Source organism: Pseudophryne corroboree, chromosome 6 (genome assembly GCF_028390025.1).
Source record: "Pseudophryne corroboree isolate aPseCor3 chromosome 6, aPseCor3.hap2, whole genome shotgun sequence".
In the NCBI taxonomy this organism is placed as follows: Eukaryota; Metazoa; Chordata; class Amphibia; order Anura; family Myobatrachidae; genus Pseudophryne; species Pseudophryne corroboree.
Window position 1 is genome coordinate 299,415,029 of NC_086449.1, and position 24,642 is coordinate 299,439,670.

A 24,642-nucleotide genomic window follows, 5' to 3' on the forward strand; every position below is an offset into this window, starting at 1 on the left:
GGGGGGGGGGGGGGAGGGGAGTTCAGTGCATGCACAGCACTCTGCCATAGATGGCCAAACCATCAATGGTTTTTCTACTTACGGGTTTAAAACACTCACCTACGAATGGTATAGCCTTCAATGGCCATCACTATTTAGGGCAGAGCTGGCCAAACCAGTCCTCGAGATCTACCAACAGTTCACATTTTCCAGACCACCTAGCTGGTGCACAGGTGTAGTCATTGCTAATTAAGATGTGCTGCATTCATTCCTAACTGATAATTCTACAGATCTGCAGGAGGCCTGGAAAACATGAACTGTTGGTAGATCTCGAGGACCGGTTTGGCCAGCCCTGATATAGGGTATTCAGCATATACACAGTAAAGAGAAGTACAGCATTTATACTAGTATAATATTCCATACCACAATCCACTCAGCAATGTTTTCATAAAGTTCAGGATTGAAAATAGCCTTTTTCAGCCGGGCCAGTGGTCCATCAGCATCAACCAGTCGGCATCGCATGAACACATCACAATATCCTTTGAATTCATTGCATGGTGATCCAGGCTGCAGGGTAATGGTTTTTCCCTTGAAGTGAGATCTCCATACCTCCGACCCAGTACTGGCACAAGTGTGAGGCTTCACTACAAGGAAAAGATGCAAGCAACCATTTCATATATGTACGTTCAGACTTTTATATGAAGCACTATAATAACAAAAACAAAGAAAAGACAACCAAACAAATATTACACAAATAAGAATGCTATACTTATACTGCATAGAAATGTACTCATGAACAACAAACTAGGGCATGTTGTAATAGCTGCACAGCAACAGTCAAGAAATACAGCCATCTACATATGTAAACAGTGGATGATATACTGTAACAAGTTTTACATGAAATTCGCTTTTACCAATACAAACTGTTGCGCTGGTAGTATGTATCAACGAGTTGGGTAACAGGATCCAGACAGTCAGGATGCCAACGGTCAGAATACTGACAGCGGCATTCTGGCGGTCAGATTCCCAACACTATTTGGAAAGTAAGCTAACCCTACCCACACAGCCTAATGATGCTGACCATCAATTCCGGCGCCTGAATTCTCAGCGATGTTCGGAATTATAACGCCAGCATTCTGACCGACAGCATTGCTAACATCGGGATGCCAACATCATCCCGTATTAACGCATGAGAAAATAATTACATGTTGTATACTGTATATTTACATGCGTGTTAAAAAAAGATGGTGGAAATGACCCCAACATATGCTTATTAGTTACAGAGGTAGCCACGCTAATTGTGGCTGCGATGCGGCTGCACAGGCACTCCCGGCGTGCCTAGTCACACCCGTGCCTTAGTACGCTGGGCTGCGTCTTTTGCTGCTCAATGCTTTATCAATGGGGTGCGGGTATCACTAACCGGCACACTGGCGTGTGCGAGCATAGCGGCTGTCAAGGCGCACCCACGCCTAGTCGCAGTCATGGTGAGCGTGGAGTTCATTAATGCTTGTAAAAAAAGGTGCATTAAAATTGTAAAAAGTAATTGCTAATGTGTAACATGAAAGCTCTAGAGCAGCTCAATCTAATCTAAGAGACTGGACAGAATTTGCAGTCATCTAAATGTTATATTGTTGAGTGCACTGGGCTTGAAATCAGTTACATTGCTATGTGTGCTGCCACACTGCAGAACCATAATTAAGCTATTGTCTCTATTTTTGCATACGCTCAGAGTACGTCACGTTTAATATATATAGAATTAATCTTTGTCTACAAATCATTTACTGAAACGACGGTGTACAAAAATATTTTTGATGATGTGCCATTGTGATACACGCATGAGCACAAAAATGAACATGTATCTTTTAAGTACATTTATCACCTAAACCACTGAATTGTTTCTCAGATCCAAGATTTACAACGTATTAAGTGTGGGAACAAATCACATTAGTGTTGGTCATATGCTGACGGACTGTGGCATTGTGATGCATTGTCATGATCAAGTCACATACAGTATACAGTATACGAATATGAGAAGACGTGTTGGCGGGTAGCACCACCACAGAATTTGTATCATGATCTGCTGGTGCTTTAGGTTCTCCTATGTTCCAATACACAGTATGTGACAAAAGGATTTGAATATCTTTGCTGCGTGAGAATTTGCAAGGGCCATACTTTGTGGAGTCAAGCTGACAATAAGCATATTACTAACAGTATAAAGTAACTCACGTCTTTCCATGCAGCAGACATGACACAGCTCCTTATCATCTTTCCCATCAGTAGTGGCACAGGTACATTCCTCTAGCTCATACTTCTCACAGATGGAACCTGCACATTGCTGGATGACAAGCAGAGAATGGCTTCATAAAATTAGAAATCTTAATGAGCAGATCATTGCACAGTATGTTCATAAGAAGATGCATTCTAAAACCTGGCTATCCGTAATAACTCAGTGCTACGTATGGCATATCAGACAGATATAGTACTTAGCCAATTCATTTGACGGTACTAAAAGGTAGCCATAATGAGTTGTCCAGTTGCTGTGATGGGACAGAATCACACAAGCTGGACAGCCAGATCTTGACTTCCTCTGTAGCATACGCGCACACAGGGGGGGGGGGGGGGGGGGGGGGGGGGAAGGTGTTCTGAGTACCTAGATCCCCCCCCCCCCCGGCCACGATCTATCGGCGCTGGTGGACGATTTTTTTAAAATATACAGAGACGCTCATGCAGCTCCCTCCTTGTCTCCTTATACTGTCCGAGTGACAGTGAGAAGCTGGCTGCCTGCAGGGGGAGCTGCAGCGGCTACGCACAGCTCCTCTCAGGCAGTACAAGTCAAGAAGGGGCTTTGAAACAGTCGGGTGAGGCAGTGGCTGCTGTGCTGTCACTGTGTTCAGCACTCACAGTGACTCTGCTGCAGAAGCCAGGTGCGTGTCTCATTTACTGTATGTCAGGGGGTGAGGAAGGGACACTCTATAATAAAATGCTGCAGTAATTGGTACAGCATATACCTCACCCGGCCAGCACTATTTGTGTGAGTAGCAGGTGTATAAGTGCTGGGTTGGGGGGCTGTGATTCCTGTTAATGTGTGTGTATATATCTGTATACTGTGGGCATGTATACTGTGTATGTATCTATGTGTGCATGCATGTATACTGTGTATGTATGTATACTGTGTATGTATGTGTGCATGTGTACTGTGTCTATGTATGTATGTATGTATATATGTATGTATGTGTGCATGTATACTGTGTGTGTATGTATGTATGTGTGCTGTGTGCATGTATACTGTGTATGTATGTGTGCATGTATACTGTGTATGTATGTGTGCATGTATACTGTGCGTGTCTATGCATGTATGTGTGCATGTATACTGTGCATGTATACTGTGTGTCTATGCATGAATGTGTGCATGTATACTGTGTATGTATGTGTGCTGTGTGCATGTATACTGTGTGTCTATGCATGTATGTGTGCATGTATACTGTGCGTCTATGCATGTATGTGTGCATGTATACTGTGTATGTATGTGTGCATGTATACTGTGTGTCTATGCATGTATGTGTGCTGTGTGCATGTATACTGTGTGACAATGCATGTATGTGTGCATGTATACTGTGTGTGTAAGTATGCTACTGTACAGTATGTGTGTGTATGTATGTCTATGTACAGATGTACTGTATGTGTGAGTATACATATCACACACACACACACACACACACATGAATGAATACATGTACGGAAACCCCCCCATGAAAATCCTGCGTTTGCCACTGTGTAACACTATGATTAGGAGATGGCTAAGTTGCCTATCTCTGCCCGATAAAACATTAAAAGAAGCCTTTCGCTTCTTATGTGAAATGTAAAAAAACATGTACTGTAAGCGTTACATCATACGATTGTTCACGTTTTGTTATTTTTTAAAGTAAAGCTCAAAAACGACCAACAACATTAATCTATAACACACAACTCATCAATGTACTTACCCCCTTGATGCAGACTTGGGTTTCGCGGTTACACTCAGTTAAGTTTTCTCTAGGTTCAGATGGTGGACACTGTGCAGAAACACCATTGCAACTTCCCATCTTTGCGCAATCTGACTCATCACGACACTTTTGTTGGCTGTCTTTGAAGTTGCACATTGCTGTGCAGCAAGGGCCCTGGCTAGGACTGCAAAGAAAGGTGTGAGTGACAATGTGTACGTAGCATATGCAACCTTATCATAGGAGGCAGAAATTACAATGTATTCTGCCCATTTCCAGAAGGAAACTACTTCCAAAGTACATAGCTGTACTATACGTGGATGTACAAATCTGCTCCATTCTCTTTTAAGGTAAAGTAACAAACATCCTTATCCTGAGAATTGTATATGCACATGAATTCGATAAAAAAAAAAAAAAAAAGTAAAACCCAGGAAAACGTTCCTCCTTTGAAAACAGTATCTTAAACATAATAAAAGTTGTAGTCCTAACTATTACAAATGTAAGCCATCCACCACATTCAATGTGCTTCTGCAATTAGGAAAGCCCTAATTTTTGTTCACACAGTGCTTGAACAGGTGCTGCAGAGGTTGGGGGAAATGGTCCACTCAATCTGAATAGAAGGCTGAGCTTCTGTGTGCATGAGTGGTTGACTCATGCTCACACAGTGGCGAAACTACAGGGGTTGCGGAAGTTGGGGGGGAAAGGGGGACCCTCTCTTCTGCATGGAAGGCTGAGCAGAAAGGAGGCTTCTGTATGCAGCATTCACATGTGGTTGACCAAGTATGTTTAGAAGAGGCCTCTTTAAAGAGCAGAGTGTTGGTTCCCCAGAGACTAGAGGGATATTGTTGTACCTCTACCATAATTTTGCTATGGGACCTAGTGATGCATCTATCCCCTCTGGATTCACAAACATATTTGCATTATATATTCAGAAGGTAGTTAAGTCCTCCACACAGGAAAAACATCCCAAAGGAGGTCCAGACACACCAATAGGCAGCTGCAGACATCTCAAGGAAGGTTATAGGAAACAGAAAATGGAACAAAGGCAAATTAAGCCTGACTGTTTTGTTCTCATTCATTTTCATTGGTCTGCCAAGTCCATTTATCCCAGGCATAAACAGTCCCTATTATGTTTTCCTACAATGTAAGGACAAGAGGACAGTTATGAGACATAACCAACACATGTATAGGAGTGATTAGAGGACTCAGACTTCTCCAATTCTTACAATGCACATATTTAAACGTATGGACATAAAAGGGAAAATACTAAATTTATGCTGTTTCGGAATCCTAGATTGACAATCATTTGAAGTAGTATATGAAAATATAAACTGTATACCACTGACATCCCCTATCCAACACTGTAGTACAACACAGGACAAAGCAATGAGAATGTTCATAATGAATTTGAAGTGTCACAACTTAATAGTTTACATCACATCAAAGAAATAGGTACATTTAATACATAAAAAAGGGGGGCTATAATCCATGTGCAGGCAGTTCCAGGCACAACCATTGGGTGTATACCTGCAGCGTTTTCCAGGTTTTAACTTGCACTTCAAATCTTCTGCCTGGTTGGCATTATAGCAGCAATCATCTTTACACTGGTCATTGTACCCGCAATCACACTCCTCTCCTTGTTCAACCAGTCCATTACCACATATGGGCTGCCCAGACTCTGTAACACAAGTTTAAACAGCATAACCATACAGACATACATAAAGTGTTAAATCTATGCAGTTCTAATGTTACAAATTGTTTTTCTTCAAGTATATCGTTACATCTTTTGTTTTTGTGTTTGTTTTTTTAGCGCTTGTTCACATAGGCACCTTTTTTCGAGGCACAGTGTACCCAATTTTGATTTAAGTTAGGACATAGACCTTCCCAACTGCATATTTTAAACCTGCCTCCCCTATAGAGCAATGTGGTTTACCCAAGTTACACACTGCTCATTTTTTTTTTGCTTTGCTGACTCAGGCCCAGTAAGTACATCTTTAGGACACCATAGAAAAGATACAACACTTTAGCTTACATGATTCACTCAGCATTCACATTAACACTAAAGTCAATTTAATCATTCACAGGATGTGCACGTGTTCTCTGTGGTTCTCTACACAGACTGGTAATTTGTAATAGGCTTAAAGTGTCTTGGTTTTGCCTTAAAACAAATTGCTGCTTTAAATTAAGTGGCTATATCACCAAAGTAATAAAGATACTAGCAAACTTATCTATTCCATATATCCCAAAAAGTTCCTTCGATGAATAGTGTTCAACTGCACCTACCAACAGATAATAGGAGCATGGTTCCCAAGTATGTGTAACCATGTTTGGAGCTTTTAAAATTGTGCTTTTAGCTGCTGTGTTACAAAAAAAAAACGAAAAAAAAAAAAACTTCTAAAAATACAATGAGAGTTTCTGTAGCATAGGGCAAGATATTCCCCAGATTACGTTGGTAATCTAGACTATCCCTAAAAGACTATACACAAACCTAGATCCCAATGCTGATTTCACTTGGGCTTATCACAAGCACCAAGCCCATGCTCTGTTCTTACTTTGTCCATGCTGTACTGTTTTATTAGACTGGTAAAAGCATCTAACTGGTAGCATGCCCAATATACCGCTTGTATTATGTTTACAGTAGAGGGGCCTTCAATACCTCTTTCACACCACAGCTTTGTCCAGGGCTATTGCCAAGCTAACCCGGGTCAGGCTTGATGTGAAAGGGTTGCCAAAAAAAGGGGCAGTGTGAATGGATAAACTGGGTGCCGTTCACAGCACAGGGACAACCAGATTCCTGGCACTTGGAGATTATGTCATTTCCAAGCGCTGACAGTTCCATTGCACCTGAGTTTAGTATAAACAACGCTGACCCGGGAATAGCCGGAGTCAGACCCATGATGTGAACGGGGTCTGAAATGATCCTGTGTTAGCGCTGTACTTGGAATATTATATCTTCATTTTTAAAAAAACTTCATGATTTCAAAATAGACTAACATGCTGGAGCTAACTAGAAATTTTAAAAAACATACATACCCACAAAACAAGAATTCCTTTTCTTCTCCAAAACCTGACTAATATTACGGACACTGCATATAGAGAACTTGTTGTTGTTGAGCTTGTCCCCAGATGTAGCTCTGGCATACATGATAAAATTTCCATTCTCCTTAAAGCCCACATTCTTAGACTCTCCAGGTGTGCATTCAGAGCCAGAGTCATGCTGCAAACAGAAGACACTGATCATTATAATAAATAATGATAATAAAAATAATAATAATTTAAAGACATTGAAGATGTGTCTGGAATAAAATACCAGCATTTTTATTTTGGAAGGAAAAGGCTGTCTTGTAAAAAAATAATTTTTTTTGCTCACTAAGCTTTTGTAGCACTAGTAGAGATTAGTGCAGGAGCCAGAAGCGCCAAGGAAGAATACAAGGAAGAATACAAGGAAGAATACAAGGAAGAATACAAGGAAGAATACAAGGAAGCGAGTGGTAGGAAGGTCTTTTAGGAAACAATGCTTTATAGTTCTACTCTACAGTGAATCTGGCAGCAGTATTGGTCATAAACTGCTGTGTATGATCAGAAATCTGCATTATGTCTTAAGCAAGGGCTAAATGTAAGGCTTAAAAGATGTGAGCTAAATGTGTTCTTTGTGGAGATGTACAGACATCTAGGGACACATATTTGCAGGGGTTGCTCAAAAGATGGTAAATTCCTTAAGTAATTGCATTAAGTAATATCTTCTGACTTAGCTTAAAGATTATATGTTAAATATACAGCATAAAGAGGGACAAAAATACAAGATATAATGATGAAACTATTTTTTACAAGTGGTTCTACATTATGGAAAGATAACTATATATTTAACAAAACTGCATGTCAGACGAGGAAGTCTGAAAAATGTATACAGTGCCTACGGAATACATCATATTCTTCTCTTTTGACACATTACATCCTGGTAAATAAATGAAAGCGAATACATTTAAACAAAACCTAAGTACAATTAAAGAATTAAAATCCTGTTTGGACAAGTGATCATTCCCTTAAAGTAACTATTATAAATGTTCTCAGGTACAACCAATGGCCTTCCAGTTCACACATGATTAGATGCCCCTGTGTCCTCTCACCTCTACTCTTCTCCCTTGTACACAAATGACTGCACCTCAATCGGTCTAGATCATCAAATTCGCCGATGACACCACAGTCATCAGACTCATCAAGGATGGGGACGAATCGGCCTATAGACGGGAAGTAGACCGGTTGGCCCAGTGGTGCAGCCACGACAACCTTGAACTCAACCCTCTCAAAACGGTCAAGACTTCAGGAAGAAGTCAGCTAGTGCACCTCCGCTAACGATTGCTGACAGTGTGGTATCGCTAGTGGACTCCTTCAAGTTCCTGGGGACCACAATCTCCATGGACCTTAAATAAGGGTCCAACACTGACGCCATTGTTGGGAAAGTGAAGCAGAGGTTGTTCTTCCTCAGGCAACTAAGGAAGTTCAACATCCGACAGAAGCTTTTGATCCACTTCTACTCTGCGATTGTGGAGTCGGTACTGTGCTCCTAGATACTGGTATGGTACGGCTCCAAAAGGTGGTCAGAAACACAGAGAAAATCATCGGGGGTTACCTTCCCTCAGTCCAAGACCTGCACCTGTCCAGAGCTAAAAAGCGGGCTACAAAGATAGAAAAGGACCAGCTACACCCCAGCCAAAGCATAGTTAACTTGCTTACTTCAGGCAGGCGTTACAGGGCCATCCCCGCCAGTTTCACCAGAAGCCTCAAAAGTTTCTTTCCCCAAGCGGTCCACCTGCTGAACTCCTGAACATTGACTGACTAGACGTACATGTAACTCACTTGTGTCTCTACGGTATACCTATTAGTATGACTTTGTATTCCTATTATACGCAAGTATACCTGGCTAATAAAGCTGATTCTGACAACCATGTGCAGACTGATGCCTGTCACTGCAGCAAAAGGTGCCTCCACAAAATATTAAATCAGGGGACTGATTGCATTTTCTAGATTCACTTTTTATTAATTTTCAGAACGGTTACTTTTTTTTTTACAAGTTGAATTTTGCAAGGTGAAATGCGTGAATAAAGCTAGAAAAGGTTTTCAAACCATTTGCATGACTCATCTAGGCTGACCATGAGATTCAGGGGACCTGGACTATAGGTCGACATACATTAAATTGACAGTCATTTGGTCAACCCCATATGGTTGACAGGCACACGGCTGTCATGTTCAAAAGGTCGATATATTAATGGTTGACAGGTTCATATGGTCGACATGACAATGGTCAACACATATTTAGTTTTTTTATCATGTTTTTGGACTTGTTCCTTCCTCGACTAGCCAAGTAACAAATCTTAACCTTTAGTAAGCTTGTGGCGAGTGAAATAAAACAAAGTCCCTAAAGCGTGGCAAGCAAAGAGAGCCTGCGAGGGGACGCATTTCTGCAAATGGTGGTCCCAGATGAAAAAACTTTCCGCACTAACCCCAAAAATGAAAAATATAAAATAAAAAAAGGGTTGACCTTTCATATGTTGATCTTCTGTCCATGTAAAATATATGGGGTCGACCTAATGACTGTAGACCTACTGAATGTAGATCTCCTATACTACACCCGAGATTCACAGTTCGAGAGCTGGTTCTGTGATCGATATAGCCTGTACGAGGATGATATGTTAATGTTTCTGATGGCTCGGTGCACAGTCTCTTACATGTTATTGAAGAATTTGGTGGCTTTTTTAGTCTCCTTGTTAACTAGTACAAGTCCTTTATTTTTGTACCCTACAATGTACTCTTCTCCTTTAAGTACTTTGGTGTCTCCATTTTCCCAAACCCAGCGGACTTGATTTCTCGTAACATTTTGTCCATTGCTGCTCAATTTCAACAAAATATATGTATGGAAAAAGCTTCCCCTTACTGTCATGGGCCGAATTAACCTATTTAAGATGTTCATCCAGTCCAAACATGTATATATTCTCTAGCATTCTCTTGTTTAGACACAGAGAAAAAAAACAACAAGCTTTTTACGGCCGTTCGTTGTATTCTTTCCTCATTTATTTATGGGGAAATGAGAACAAGTATAGCTTTACATACTTTGTGCTGCTCCAAATTGTCTTTTTTTGGCCTTGCCCTCCCTAACCTCTGACTTTATTATATTGCCTTTCAGGTTACTCACTTGGTCTCTTGGCTCTCACTCGGTGAGTGTGATGGATCCTATTTGGATGGGTTCCTTGCTGAGCGGATGGGGGAGTCTTCTTCGTCACTGTTGCAGATTTTGTTGTCCTGGAGAGCACTGCAGGGCCAGGCATACGTAGTCTGGAGTTTTGCTCAGGAGATGTTTGGGAGGAGATGTGTAGAACCTAGAGGTCCTGATTTGGTTTAATGCTTCTTATTTGTAATTAGGTGTGCTCAGCTCTAATATGTGGAGTTCTTTTGGGTAATTTATTTCATAATAGTGTTTTCATATTTTATGGACAAATGAGGGTGGACTTTGGTATCCCCCAACTCTACCTTTTTCAGCTCTCTTCTGCTTCATCATGACGTGCATGCCGATTTTTAAAAATTTTCCGCCTGTCTCCACCTCTCTTCTCAAGACTACGCTTCTCCGGTTAGAATCCTTCCTTTATATCCTTCCTTTACTGCGACCTTAACTCCAGATATTTACCTAATGCTCACCATTCACTCAAGTGTGAGAGGTAGACTGTTCCCTAATGGACAATCAGTGGCCTAAAATTCTTTGTTCAATGAAGTACGTTTCTCCATGTGTCAGGTTCCAATAAAAACAATATTTTCTTTTACATAGGTAATACTGTGCCACTCTAGGTCTGATGCCCTCAGACCACGCCATGTCCCCGACTGATTTTTGTCATTTAAGGATGTTGGCTTCAGGTATGGTCTAATGTTAGGTATACTGCCCCTATGCTATCCTTTACTGACCCTAAGTTATGCCTATTTGGTCTTAAGGAACTTGTTAATTTTACTATGTATAGGAATGTCCTGGGACGGTTTACATTGGTCGAAGACAATATTGCTAGGTTGTGGTTGGCTGCAGCTTTCTCTAATATCCATAAGTGATGGGCTCTTGCTAATAATTCAATTGTGATCATGAATGACATATGTATAAGAGTAGAAAGGAAGTTCAGAAGTTCCATAAATTGCGGGATAGGTGGTCTCGGTCTTGTCTGGACCTTCAGAGACAGCACTTAAAACTCTTCCCACCTTATTCTTTTCCGCCTCTCACTCCCCCTTGCCTCTTTCTTGTCTCCTGCACGTACGTCACCCTCATGCACCAATCTTTTACATTTTCCACTTATTTATCCTGTTTTCTAGTATGTTATGCATATTATAATTGGTCCTAAGACTTGGCCATCACTGCACTTTTTTCAATGCTCTGTTCGGCAATATTTCTTGTACTGTTTTCCTATAGTCACTGTAGTTAAAATGAAATAATACAATAGTATGTAAATAGATAGATACATAACAATGTATGGAATACAACCTGCATTGATATGTTTTCTAGTACTTGGATTCCCTATTCTCATTTCAGACTACAAAGAACCTTGTTTCACAGCTACTGTATTTTGCTACATGTTAAAATGTAGGAATCGTAATATCCCTGTACTACGATACCTGTTGAGGAGGTTACTAATTGGGCAACAGTTTTACTTTTTGTACTAGATTTAACTTTTATAATTAAAGAAAAACTAAATCCATCAAATGTCAGTGGTACTGCATGGCAGTACTTGTAGCTTTTAAATCTCCCATGTTCTCTTTGCAAACTTACCGGTGAGCCAAAGTTATGTCCAACTTCATGGGCAAAAGTGATGTGAGAAACTTTGGGAGGCACATGGGAGCCATAATTCTGAACTGTGATAATTCCAGTGTTCAGGGACTTTTTCTTTCCATCAGAGTAGAGTTTGCTCTTTTCACATATTCCACCAGAGCTGCCTGAAAGCATAAAACAGAATAGTTTAATGAAAATAGGATTTTAATTACCTGGCGGTAAATCCTTTTCTTGTAGTCCGTAGAGGATACCAGGGTCCACATTAGTACCATGGGGTATAGACAGGTCCACTAGGAGCCTTGGGCACTTTAAGAAATCAATAGTGTGCACTGGCTCCTCCCTCTATGCACCTCCTACTAGACAGTCTAGAAACTGTACCAGAGGAGACAGACATACCTTGAGGGAAGGATTTAACAGAACAGTGGTGAGATCCGAACCAGAACACACCAAACAAGACGAAAGCTATGCTCACCAAACTTGAACAGGAACAGCAATAGCTGAACCAACAACAATACTTAACGAAGTAACAGTGCAGGAAACACGAAGCACTGGGAGGGCGCCCAGTATCCCTTATGGACTACGAGAAAAGGATTTACCGGTAGGTAATTTAAATTTCTCTTACGTCCTAGAGGATACTGGGGTCCACATTAGTACCATGGGGATGTACCACAGCTGAGGCACCTGCAGAACTGATTGACCAAACTGAAGGTCCTCAGTGGCCAAAGTATCAAACTTATAGAACTTGCCAAACGTGTTTGAACCTGACCAAGTAGCCGCTCGGAAGAGCTGTTAAGCCGAGACACCCTGGGCAGCAGCAGCCCAGGAAGAACCCACCGATCTAGTAGAGTGGGCCTGTATTTTAGGAAATGGCAATCTTGCAGTTGCATGCTGGATAGTAAGCCTGATCCAACGAGCAATAGACTGCTTTGAAGCAGGAAACCCAATTTTCTTGGGATCAAAGAGAACAAAGAGCGAGTCAAACTTTCTGTGACGAGCTGTCCACTTCACATAGATCTTCAAAGCCCTCACAACATCCAAGGACTGTGAGGTAGCAGATATGTCAGTAAGCACTGGAACCACAATAGGTTGGTTGATATGAAACGCAGACAGCACCTTAGGAAGAAATTGCTGACGCATACTGAGTTCAGCTCTATCTTCGTGAAAAATCAAATAGGGGGCTTTTGTGAGACAACGCCCCCAGTTCCCACACATGCCTTGCTGAAGCTAAGGCCAACAGTGTAACGGTCTTCCACGTAAGAAACTTTACGTCAACCTCCTGTTCCGATTGTAGAAACTGCAATACCACGTTGAGATCCCAAGGTGCCGTGGGAGGCACAAAGGGCGGTTGGATGTGCAGAACACCCTTCAAGAACGTCTGAACCTCAGGGAGGGAAGCCAATTGTTTCTGGAAGAAAATGGATAAGGCTGAAATCTGGACATTTAAGGAGCCCAAACATAGGCCCACATCCACACCTGACAGTAGAAAAAGGAGAAAACGTCCCAGTTGAATTTCCACTGTAGGAAATTTCCTGTTTTCACACCAAGAGACATATTTTTTCCAAATACGGTGGTAATGTTTAGACGGCACCCCTTTTCTGGCTTGGATCAGGGTTGGATCCCAATTCCGGGCCAGACTTATTTATTTATTTATTAGCAGTTTCTTATATAGCGCAGCATATTCCGTTGCGCTTTACAATTAGAACAACAATTATAGAACAAAACTGGGCAAAGACAGACAGACAGAGGTAGGAAGGCCCTGCTCGCAAGCTTACAATCTATAGGACTTTGACACTCAACCTCCATGCAGTCAAACATAGCCGTGGTAAGTTTTGAAAGACGAACGGCCCCTGTCGTAGAAGGTCCTCGCGAAGAGGTAGAGGTCACGGGTCCTCTAGGAGCATCTCCAGTAGATCCGCGTACCTGGCCTTTCTTGGCCAGTCCGGAGCAATAAGGATTGCTTGAACCTTTTCCCTTTTTATTCTTTTGAGAATTCTTGGGATCAATGGAGGAGGTGGAAACACGTAAACCATCTGGTAGACCTATGGAGTCACCAGAGCGTCCACTGTTTGTGGGTCCCTCGACCTGGAACAATACCGCTTGAGCTTCTTGTTGAGACGACAGGCCATCATGTCTATTTGTGGAATTCCCCACCGGCGTGTCAAGGACTCGAACACCTGCGGATGAAGGCCCCACTCTCCTGGGTGGAGGTCGTGTCTGCTGAGGAAGTCCGCCTCCCAGTTGTCTACTCCCGGAATGAAGATTGCCGACAGCGTCACCGCGTGTCTTTCTGCCCAGAGGAGAATCCTTGTTACCTGTGACACTGCTGCTCTGCTCTTCGTTCCGCCCTGTCTGTTGATGTACGTTACTGCCGTCACATTGTCCGACTGAACTTGAATGGCGAGATCTTGAAGAAGATGCGATGCCTGTAGAAGGGCGTTGTATATGGCCCTTAGCTCCAGAACGATGATCGAAGAATGGTTTCCTGACATGACCATTTTCCTTGGAACTATTCCCCCTGGGTGACTGCTCCCCAACCTCTGAGGCATGCGTTTGTGGTTAGCAGAATCCAATTTTGAATCCCGAACCTTTGACCCCCAGTCAGGTGAGAAGTCTGAAGCTACCACAGAAGAAAAATCCTGGCTTTTGGTAACAGACATATCCTCTGGTGCATGTGAAGATGCGATCCAGACCATTTGTCCAACAGATCCAGCTGGAAGGGCGTTGCATGAAACCTTCCGTACTGCAGAGCCTCATAAGAGGCTACCATTTTCCCCAGAAGGCGAATGCGTAGATGCACCGATATCCGGGCTGGTTTTAGAACATCCCGCTCCATCGCTTGGATTACTAACGCCTTTTCCAATGGAAGGAATACCTTCTGCTCCTCCGTATCCAGTATCATCCCTAGGAACGGAAGCCTCCGTGTTGGTTCCAGGTGGGATTTTGGTAGGATCAGAATCCACCTGTGATCCTGGAGTAGTCAGGTTGAGAGGGCAATGCTGTCCAACAACCTCTCCCTGGATGGTGCTTTTATCAGCAGGTCTTTCAGGTACGGTATTATGTTCCCTCCTTGCTTGCGGAGTGCCATTACTTTGGTGAACACCCTCGGTACCGTGGCGAGGCCAAATGGTAGGGCCTGGAACTGGTAGTGACAGTCCTGTAGTACAAACCGCAGATAAGTCTGATGAGGCGGACAAATCGGGATATGAAGGTAAGCATCCTTGATGTCCAAAGATACCAGTAATTCCCCCTCCTCCAGACCTGAGATCACCGCTCTCAGAGACTCCATCTTGAACACCCTTAAGTAGGGGTTCAGTGACTTGAGGGTTAAAATGGGCCTTACCGAACCGTCCGGTTTCGGTACCACAAACATGTTGGAATAATAACCTTTGTTTTTAAGTTAAAGTGGAACTGGGACAATGACCTGAGTTTGTACCAGTTTCTGAATTGCTGCCTGCAAAGTCATACCTGCTTCTGGAGAAGCTGGTAAGCCTGATTTGAAGAATCTGGGAGGTGGAAGTTCCGGAAACTCCACTCTGTATCCCTGGGCGATAAGGTTTTTGACCCAGGGATCTGGCATAATGTTGCCCAAACGTGACTGAAATAACGTAACTGGGCTCCCAGGCAGTGCGGTTCACAGTCATGCTGAAGGCTTTGAGGAAGCAGAACTGGAGGTATGTTCCGGAGAACCTGCAGCTGCTGGTTTTCTAAGTTTACCTCTATTGCCTTTAAAGGCTGTAGAAGAACCTTTGGATTTGCCTTTAAATTTTGCTGTCCAAAAGGACTGCAGAGAAGAAGCAGACTAGGTTTTCCTAGCTGGGGGTGCTGCGGAAGGAAGGTATGTAGACTTACCCACCCCGTAGCCTTGGATATCCACGTATCCAGTTCATCTCAAAAAAGGGCCTCACCTGTGAATGGTAGGCTTTCCACGTCTTTCCTGGAATCTGCATCCGTAGTCCACTGGCGCAGCCATAAGTCCCTGCGTGCTGACACTGCCATGGCAGTGGTGCATGCGTTGAGCAAACCAATTTCCTTTATGCCCTCCACCATAAAGTTAGCAGAGTCCTGAATATGCTGTAGGAGTAAAATTATCTCCCCCCTGGGTAAGGAATCTAACCCGTCAATTTGATTACCTGACCATTTAGCAATGGTCCTAGTGATCCATGCACAAGCAATAGTGGGTCTCTGGACCACCCCAGCAGCAGTGTATAAGGATTTGAGAGTGGTCTCAATCTTGCGGTCAGCCGTGTTCTTTAAGGATGCTGCCCCAGGAACAGTAACACTATCTTACGTGACAACCTAGACACCGATGCGTCCACAATAGGCGGGTTTTCCCATTTCTTTCTATCCTCCAAAGGAAAGTTAAAGGATGTAATTAACCTTTTAGGGATCTGAAACTTGTCAGGATTAGCCCAAGTTCGCTCAAACAGGGCATTTAATTCCTTTGATGCTGGAAAAGTAGCTGAGGATTTATTTTTTACATTAAAATAAGATTCCTCCTCTACCTCCGCCACCTTGTCAGGAATGTGCAGGACATCCCTAATAGCTTCTTTCAGGGCCTGTTTTCCTTGTGACAGGACCGCATCTCCCCCACTCGCATCCACTTCACCCTCCTCTGTGTCTGACGTATAGTCATCAAAACAGACTGCATGAGCTGGGCCAGAGTAAATGGCAGGGTTCTGAGACGCTGGTATGGGAAATGAATCTCTATTCATGAGGTCATCCATAGACTGTCTTAAGTATTGCGTCTCTTTCTCAGTATGGGCTAATTAAGTAGAAATATTAGAGATCATCCCCTTAATGGAATCCAACCATGGGGGTTCTGACCCACTAGCCTGCGAATGTGTACTATTCTGGAAACATGGTAGTGAGTCTCCCAGGGAGGACAGACACTCTGTTGTGCAGGAAACACAGTTCCTGGACATGGCAACAGGAAGGGACACCCACATACAGAAGGCGAAAACACAGCGCCCGCAGGGAGACACAGAAAATGGAGCCAGCCACACCGCGCCATTCTAGCCAGGTAAACTCAGCTGGGTCGCCACACTAAGTCCCTTAAGAGGGCTATACTAAGTCCCAAAAGAGGGCTACAACACTACCCCCCCCCCCCCCCCCCCCCCTCCTGCTAAGACCCCCTGGTATCGCTTAAGAGACGTGGAGTCTTTGTGGAGGAGCTGCACTTCCCTGTGATGTGTAAGCTGCAGAAGGAAAATGGTGCTGGTGAGCTGCTGGATCCGCTCATAGTGAAGCCCCGCCCCTGTAATGGCGCGCGGCTTCCTGTTTTTTTTTTATACTGGCCTGAGGTTTGTGGTTTGCTTAACAGAGGGTTAGAACCCTTGTGAAACTATTTGCCAGTGTGGGTATTCATTGGTGGCTCAGCGCGCCCCTCACAGCGGGACACACTCACCGCATGACCTCCTGAGCCCTGGAGCGCAGCCTGCATGTCAGCGCTGCGCTCCTACCCTTGTGCCGCCATTACCGCCAGCGACCCGCTAACCAGGATGCCGGTGTTCTACTTACCATTCTTCTTTCCTCTGGCTCTGTTAGGGGTGGTGGCGTGCTGCGGGAGGGTACGGTCGCCGTGGTCGGGCTTGCGAATGACTCTCTCAGGAGCTCAGTGTCGTGTCAGCGGAGAAACAGGACCAATAGCTCTTTAGGAAGTTGGGCCGTTCTCTCCCCTAAGTCCCCAGAAGCAGGCATGCTGGTGCCATCCAGCAGTGCATGTAAAATAACAAACAGAAATAAATACAGAAAACTCTTCAGGAGCTTCCCTAAGCATGACCGGCTCCTCCGGTAACATTTTCTAAATGGATTCTGGTAGGAGGGGCATTATAAGATTTTACACTTACCGGTAAATCTATTTCTCGTAGTCCGTAGAGGATGCTGGGACTCCGTAAGGACCATGGGGATAGACAGGCTCCGCAGGAGACATGGGCACTTTAAGAAAGACTTTAGACTCTGGGTGTGCACTGGCTACTCCCTCTATGCCCCTCCTCCAGACCTCAGTTAGAGAAACTGTGCCCAGAGGAGATGGACAGTACGAGGAAAGGATTTTTGTTAATCCAAGGGCAAGATTCATACCAGCCACACCGTATAACTTGTGATAAACTACCCAGTTAACAGTATGAACAAACAACATAGTCTCGGTCCAAACCGATGAACTATAATATAACCCTTATGTAAGCCATAACTATATACAAGTCTTGCAGAAGAAGTCCGCACTTGGGACGGGCGCCCAGCATCCTCTACGGACTACGAGAAATAGATTTACCGGTAAGTGTAAAATCTTATTTTCTCTAACGTCCTAGAGGATACTGGGACTCCGTAAGGACCATGGGGATTATACCAAAGCTCCCAAATGGGCGGGAGAGTGCGGATGACTCTGCAGCACCGATTGAGCAAACAGGAGGTCCTCCTCAGCTAAGGTATCAAACTTATAGACCCTTGCAAAGGTGTTTGATCCCGACCAAGTAGCTGCTCGGCACAACTGTAATGCCGAGACCCCTCGGGCAGCCGCCCAAGAAGAGCCCACCTTCCTAGTAGAATTTTGGCAATGGCAATCCCGCCGAAGAATGTGCTTGCTGAATCGTGTTACAGATCCAGCGAGCAATAGTCTGCTTTGAAGCAGGTGCGCCAACCTTATTGGCTGCATACAGGATAAACAGCGCCTCTGTCTTCCTGACCCTAGCTGTTCTGGCCACATAAATCTTCAAAGCCCTGACCACATCAAGTGACTCGGAATCCTCCAAGTCTCGCGTAGCCACAGGCACGACAATAGGTTGGTTCATATGAAAAGATGAGACCACTTTAGGCAGGAATTGAGGACGAGTTCTCAATTGTGCCCTATCCACGTGAAAAACCAGATAGGGGCTTTTATATGACAAAGCCGCTAATTCTGAAACTCGCCTTGCAGAAGCTAAGGCCAACAACATGACCACCTTCCAAGTGAGATATTTCAACTCCACTGTTTTGAGTGGTTCAAACCAAGGTGATTTGAGGAAACTTAATACCACGTTAAGATCCCAAGGCGCCACCGGAGGTATAAAAGGAGGCTGAATATGCAGCACTCCCTTCACAAATGCCTGTACTTCAGGAAGAGAAGCCAATTCTTTTTGAAAGAAAATGGACAAGGCCGAAATTTGAACCTTTATGGATCCTAATTTTAGGCCCAAATTCACTCCTGTTTGAAGGAAGTGAAGTAAACGGCCCAAATGGAACTCCTCCGTAGGAGCAGTTCTGGCCTCACACCAAGAAACATACTTTCGCCATATGCGGTGATAATGTTTCGATGTCACGTCCTTCCTAGCCTTAATCAGGAATACCTTTTTCCGCTAGGATCCGGCGTTCAACCGCCATGCCGTCAAACGCAGCCGCGGTAAGTCTGGGCACAGACAGGGCCCCTGTTGCAGCAGGTCCTGCCTTAGAGGAAGAGGCCACGGATCTTCTGTGAGCAACTCTTGCAGATCCGGATACCAAGTCCTTCGTGGACAATCTGGAACAATGAGGATTGTTCTCACTCTTCTTTGCCTTAGTATTCTCAACACCTTGGGTATGAGAGGCAAAGGAGGGAACACATAGACCGTTCCGAACACCCATGGTGTCACCAGAGCGTCTACAGCTACCGCCTGAGCGTCTCTTGACCTGGCGCAATATCGCTTTAGCTTTTTGTTGAGACGGGACGCCATCATGTCTATCTGAGGCAGTCCCCACCGACCCCAAGACTTCGTGATGAAGTCCCCACTCTCCCGGATGCAGGTCGTGTCTGCTAAGGAAGTCCGCTTCCCAGTTGTCCACCCCCGGGATGAACACTGCCGACAGTGCGCTTACATGATTCTCCGCCCAGCGAAGAATCCTGGTTGCTTCTGCCATGGCCACTCTGCTCCTTGTGCCGCCTTGGCGGTTTACATGAGCCACTGCTGTGACATTGTCCGACTGAATCAGAACCGGTTTGTCCCGAAGTAATGCCTCCGCTAGACGTAGGCCGTTGTATATGGCCCTCAACTCCAGGACGTTGATGTGGGGACAAGTCTCTAGAGTTGACCAGAGACCTTGGAAATTTCTTCCCAGTGTGACTGCTCCCCAACCTCGGAGGCTTTCATCCATGGTCACCAGGATCCAGTCCTGAATGCCAAACCTGCGGCCTTCCAGGAGGTGAGCACTGTGCAGCCACCACAGGAGAGATATCCTGGTTCTCGGAGACAGGGTGATCCTTTGATGCATTTGTAAATGAGACCCGTACCATTTGTCCAGTAGGTCCCATTGAAAAGTCCTTGCATGGAACCTGCCGAAGGGGATGGCCTCGTACGATGCCACCATCTTCCGCAGGACACGTGTGCAGTGAAGCACTGAAACCTTTTTTGGCTTTAATAGGTTCCTGACCAGAGCTATGAGCTCCTGAGCCTTTTCCATCGGAAGAAAAACCTTTTTTTGTTCTGTGTCCAGAATCAGGCCCAAAAAGGTCAGACGCGTTGTAGGAACCAGCTGGGACTTCGGAATATTGAGAATCCAGCCGTGCTGTTGCAACGTCCTCACAAACAGTGACACGCTGTCCAGTAACTTCTCTTGAGATCTCGCCTTTATGAGGAGATCCTCCAAGTATGGGATAATTGTGACACCCTGCTTGCGCAGGAGCACCATCATTTCCGCCATTACCTTGGTGAAAATTCTCGGGGCCATGGAAAGCCCAAACGGCAACGTCTGCAATTGGTAATGACAGTCCTGTACCGCAAATCTCAGGAACGCCTGGTGAGGAAGAAAAATCGGAACATGAAGGTAAGCATCCTTTATGTCCAGGGAAACCATCCAATCCCCCCCCCCCCCTCCAGGCTGGCGATGACCGCTCTGAGCGATTCCATCTTGAACTTGAACTTTTTCAAGTACAGGTTCAGGGATTTCAGATTCAAAATGGGTCTGACCGAACCGTCCGGTTTCGGAACCACAAACAGGGTTGAGTAATACCCCTTTCCTTGCTGGAGAAGAGGAACCTTGACTATCACCTGTTGCAGATACTATTTTTGAATTGCAGTTAACACTAACTCCCTTTCTGATGGAGAAGCTGGCAGAGCCGATTTGAAAAACCGGCGAGGAGGCATCTCTTCGAATTCCAGCCTGTATCCCTGAGAAACAATCTCTATTGCCCAGGGATCCACCTGTGAGTGAACCCAGACGTGGCTGAAAAATCGAAGACGTGCCCCCACTTGAGCTGACCCCCCCAGGGAAGCCCCAGCGTCATGCGGGGGATTTTGCAGACGTAGGGGGAACTTCTGCTCTTGGGAACTAGCTGTGTGCAGCTTTTTTCCCTTGCCTTTACCTCTGGCAAGAAAGGACGATTCCCGTACCTTTTTGCTTTTGTTTGAACGAAAAGGACTGCATTTGGTAATGAGGTGCCTTCTTAGTATGTTGTGGGGGAACATAAGGTAAAAAATTAGATTTACCAGCCGTAGCAGTAGGTCCGAGAGGCCTTCTCCAAACAACTCCTCTCCCTTGTAAGGCAACGACTCCATATGCCGCTTTGAGTCAGCATACCCCGTCCACTGTCGGGTCCACAAGAGTCGCCTAGCAGAAATAGACATAGCATTTATTCTGGAGCTTAGTAAACAAATGTCTCTTTGAGCATCCCTCATATATAACACAGCATCCTTGATATGCTCTAGGGTCATTAGAATGGTATCCTTATCTAGGGTCTCAATCTCCGTAGACAAGGAATCTGTCCATGCTGCGACAGCACAACAAACCCAGGCCGATGCCATAGCCGGCCTAACAATAGTACCAGAATGTGTGTAAATGTACTTCATGGTAACTTCCTGCTTACGATCCGCAGGATCCTTGAGGGTAGCAGTATCCTGGGAAGGCAGTGCCACCTTCTTGGATAAGCGTGTCAACGCCTTGTCTACTTTAGGCGAAGATTCCCATCGTATCCTGTCCTTTTGTGGGAAGGGATACGCCATAAGAATCCTTTTGGGAACTTGTAGTCTCCTGTCTGGAGATTCCCAAGCCTTTTCGCACAATTCGCTTAGCTCAAATGAGGACGGAAAGGTGATCTCAGGCTTTTTCTCTTTATACATGTGTACCCTCGTGTCAGGGACAGGGGGTTCCTCAGTAATATGCAAAACCTCTTTAATAGCAATGATCATGTAACGAATACCTTTAGCCACTTTTGGCTGTAATTTTGCATCCTCATAGTCGACACTGGAATCTGAATCTGTGTCAGTGATCTGGGATAATGTGCGTTTCTGAGACCCAGAAGGTGCCACTGGGACAGGCATGGTCTGACTACCTGACTGATCCCTAGCCTCAGTCTTGTCTAATCTCTTATGCAATAAATTTACATTAGCATTCAAGACATTCCACATATCCATCCAGTCCAGTGTCGGCGTTGCCGACGGCGACCTGACATTCATGCACTCCCCCCTCCTCCTTAGGCGAGCCTTCATCGTCAAACATGTCGACACACGCGTACCGACACACTCCACACACACAGGGAAACTTTTCTGAAGACAGGTTCCCCTTTAGGCCCTTTGGAGAGACAGAGAGAGAGAGTATGCCAGCACACACCCCAGCGCTATATGACCCTGGAGAAAAACACAGAATGTTTACCCAGTAGCGCTGCTGTAATGTATAATCACCAATTATGTGCCCCCCCCTCTACTTTAAAACCCTCTTTCACCGTGTGTCAAGCAGGGGAGAGTCCGGGGAGCTTCCTCTCAGTGGTGCTGTGGCGAGAAAATGGCGCTGGTGAGTGCTGAGGGAGTAGCCCCGCCCCCTCTGCGGCGGGCTTCTGTCCCGCTCAAACTTTGTAAAACATTGTGGGGGCTCTTTTATATACATGTACAGTGCCCACCTGTACATGTATATAGGTCATTTTGCCATAGGAGAGGTATTCATTGCTGCCCAGGGCGCCCCCCCTGCGCCCTTACAGTGACCGGAGTGTGTGAGGTGTATGGGAGCAATGGCGCACAGCTGCAGTGTTGTGCGTTACCTCAGTGAAGCACCCGAAAGGCTTCTGCTGCCTCAGAGTCTTCTTTCTTCTTTTCTTCCGGCTCTGTGAGGAGAATGGCGGCGCGGCTCTGGGATGAACGCCCAGGACGAACCTGTGTTCCACTTCCTCTGGAGCTAATGGTGTCCAGTAGCCGAGAAGCAGAGCCTATCATTTAAGTAGGTCTGCTCCTCTCTCCTCAGTCCCTCGGTGCAGGGAGTCTGTTGCCAGCAGTGCTCCCTGAAAATAAGAAAAAACCTAACAAATATGCTTTCTTAGCAGGAAACTCAGGAGAGCTCCCTACAGTGCACCCATCTCTTCTGGGCACAGTCTAAAAACTGAGGTCTGGAGGAGGAGCATAGAGGGAGGAGCCAGTGCACACCCAGAGTCTAAAGTCTTTCTTAAAGTGCCCATGTCTCCTGCGGAGCCCGTCTATCCCCATGGTCCTTACGGAGTTCCAGTATCCTCTAGGACGTTAGAGAAAAAGGGAGGAGCCAGTGCACACTACTGATTTCTTAAAGTGCCCAAGGCTCCTAGTGAATCCGTCTATACCCCATGGTACTAAGTGGACCCCAGTATCCTCTAGGACATAAGAGAAAATAATTTTTTTAGCGGGACAACAAAAAAGGGACTGAAAATGCAAAATAAAAAAAACCCCTAAAACCCTGGCTCGGACAGCCAGTTCAATGGAGATGCATATAAATGTTAAATAAATTTAGGATTAAACAGAACTCACATATACTACATGTTACTCTATATTAATTATACTTAAAGCAGTGGATTTTAAGTGTCATCATATTGAAGACATTTTAGAATGTGCTGCTTGACCTAAACATTCACTTTGGTACACTACAGCAACTAGTTTTATATGCTAGCTGCAAGTGGTGCCCAGCAACATGTTAAATAGGAATCTATTAAGGTGCATACACACGGTGCAATGTTTGCTTTACAAATTTGAGTATACAGTAAAAATAGTAAGAAAAGTCAGCACATATCGCACCATGTGTATACAACGTGCGATACCAATGCGCGCTCCCGTGGGGTCGGTATCGCAAGAAAGAAAATCGACTGTACATGCAAGGCAATACTGACTATTTTGTGTACAATCTAGTTACTAGTATAGTCAAAATCTCAAGTAAAGATAGTCAATATTGGTGGTTCAGGGCTCTGGGGAGTTCAAGGGAAATCGCAAAGTCAAATTCGGCACTTAGTCAATATCTCGCCGTCTGTATGCACTTTTACACTATACGCTCTAGAGGGTATTCACCTTTGGTCACGTTTGTTCGTGTACTGCTCTTACTGTAAATGTAAGTTTAGTTTGTACAGTTCTGTGGGATATGTTAACCCTTTATACTGGAGGACAGAACACGGAAATTGAAAAACACAAGTAAAATAAAAAAAGTTAATGAAATGAATAATAATTTATTTTGTTACCAACCTTCACAAGGGGTGTAGTATGGTATGCCGGCGGTGCCCAACATACCGGCGCGCCGGGATCCCGACCACCGGCATGCCGACAGCTGGGCGAGCGCAAAATGAGCCCCTTGCGGGCACACTGCGCTTGCCACGCTGCTGGCATGGTGGCGTGCTACGTGCGCCACGCTATTTATTCTCCCTCCAGGGGGGTTGTGGACCCCCAAGAGGGTGAATAGTTGTCGGTATGCCGGATGTCGGGATCCCAACAGTCGGCATACTGAATACCACCCCTCACAAGCATTCTATTATTTTATCAAGCAACACAGCTAAGAAATAACAAATACCATAAATTGTTCTGCCTTGTACTGCTAATCGTTTTGAACAAAAATGGCAAAATTCCCCAAGAGATTTTTTGTATAAAACTATAAATATAAAATTATTTTGCAGAGCTGAAAGCTGTAGAATTAAGTGCATCACTTTAAATTGTAGAAAATCAA

At 44.7% G+C, this 24,642-nt stretch overlaps 1 protein-coding gene across 1 annotated transcript in view; it reads right to left on the minus strand.

The window, feature by feature from the left end:
* ADAM10 (ADAM metallopeptidase domain 10) overlaps nucleotides 1-24,642 on the minus strand; it is a 346,615-nt gene that overhangs the window by 18,617 nt on the left and 303,356 nt on the right. The window contains exons 9-14 of the mRNA XM_063926173.1: nucleotides 11,758-11,921; nucleotides 6,993-7,176; nucleotides 5,487-5,637; nucleotides 3,963-4,146; nucleotides 2,206-2,314; nucleotides 403-623 (exon numbers count right to left, since the gene is read on the minus strand). Of these exons, the coding sequence (XP_063782243.1) occupies nucleotides 403-623; nucleotides 2,206-2,314; nucleotides 3,963-4,146; nucleotides 5,487-5,637; nucleotides 6,993-7,176; nucleotides 11,758-11,921 (1,013 nt within the window). The remainder of the gene's footprint in view (nucleotides 1-402; nucleotides 624-2,205; nucleotides 2,315-3,962; nucleotides 4,147-5,486; nucleotides 5,638-6,992; nucleotides 7,177-11,757; nucleotides 11,922-24,642) is intronic.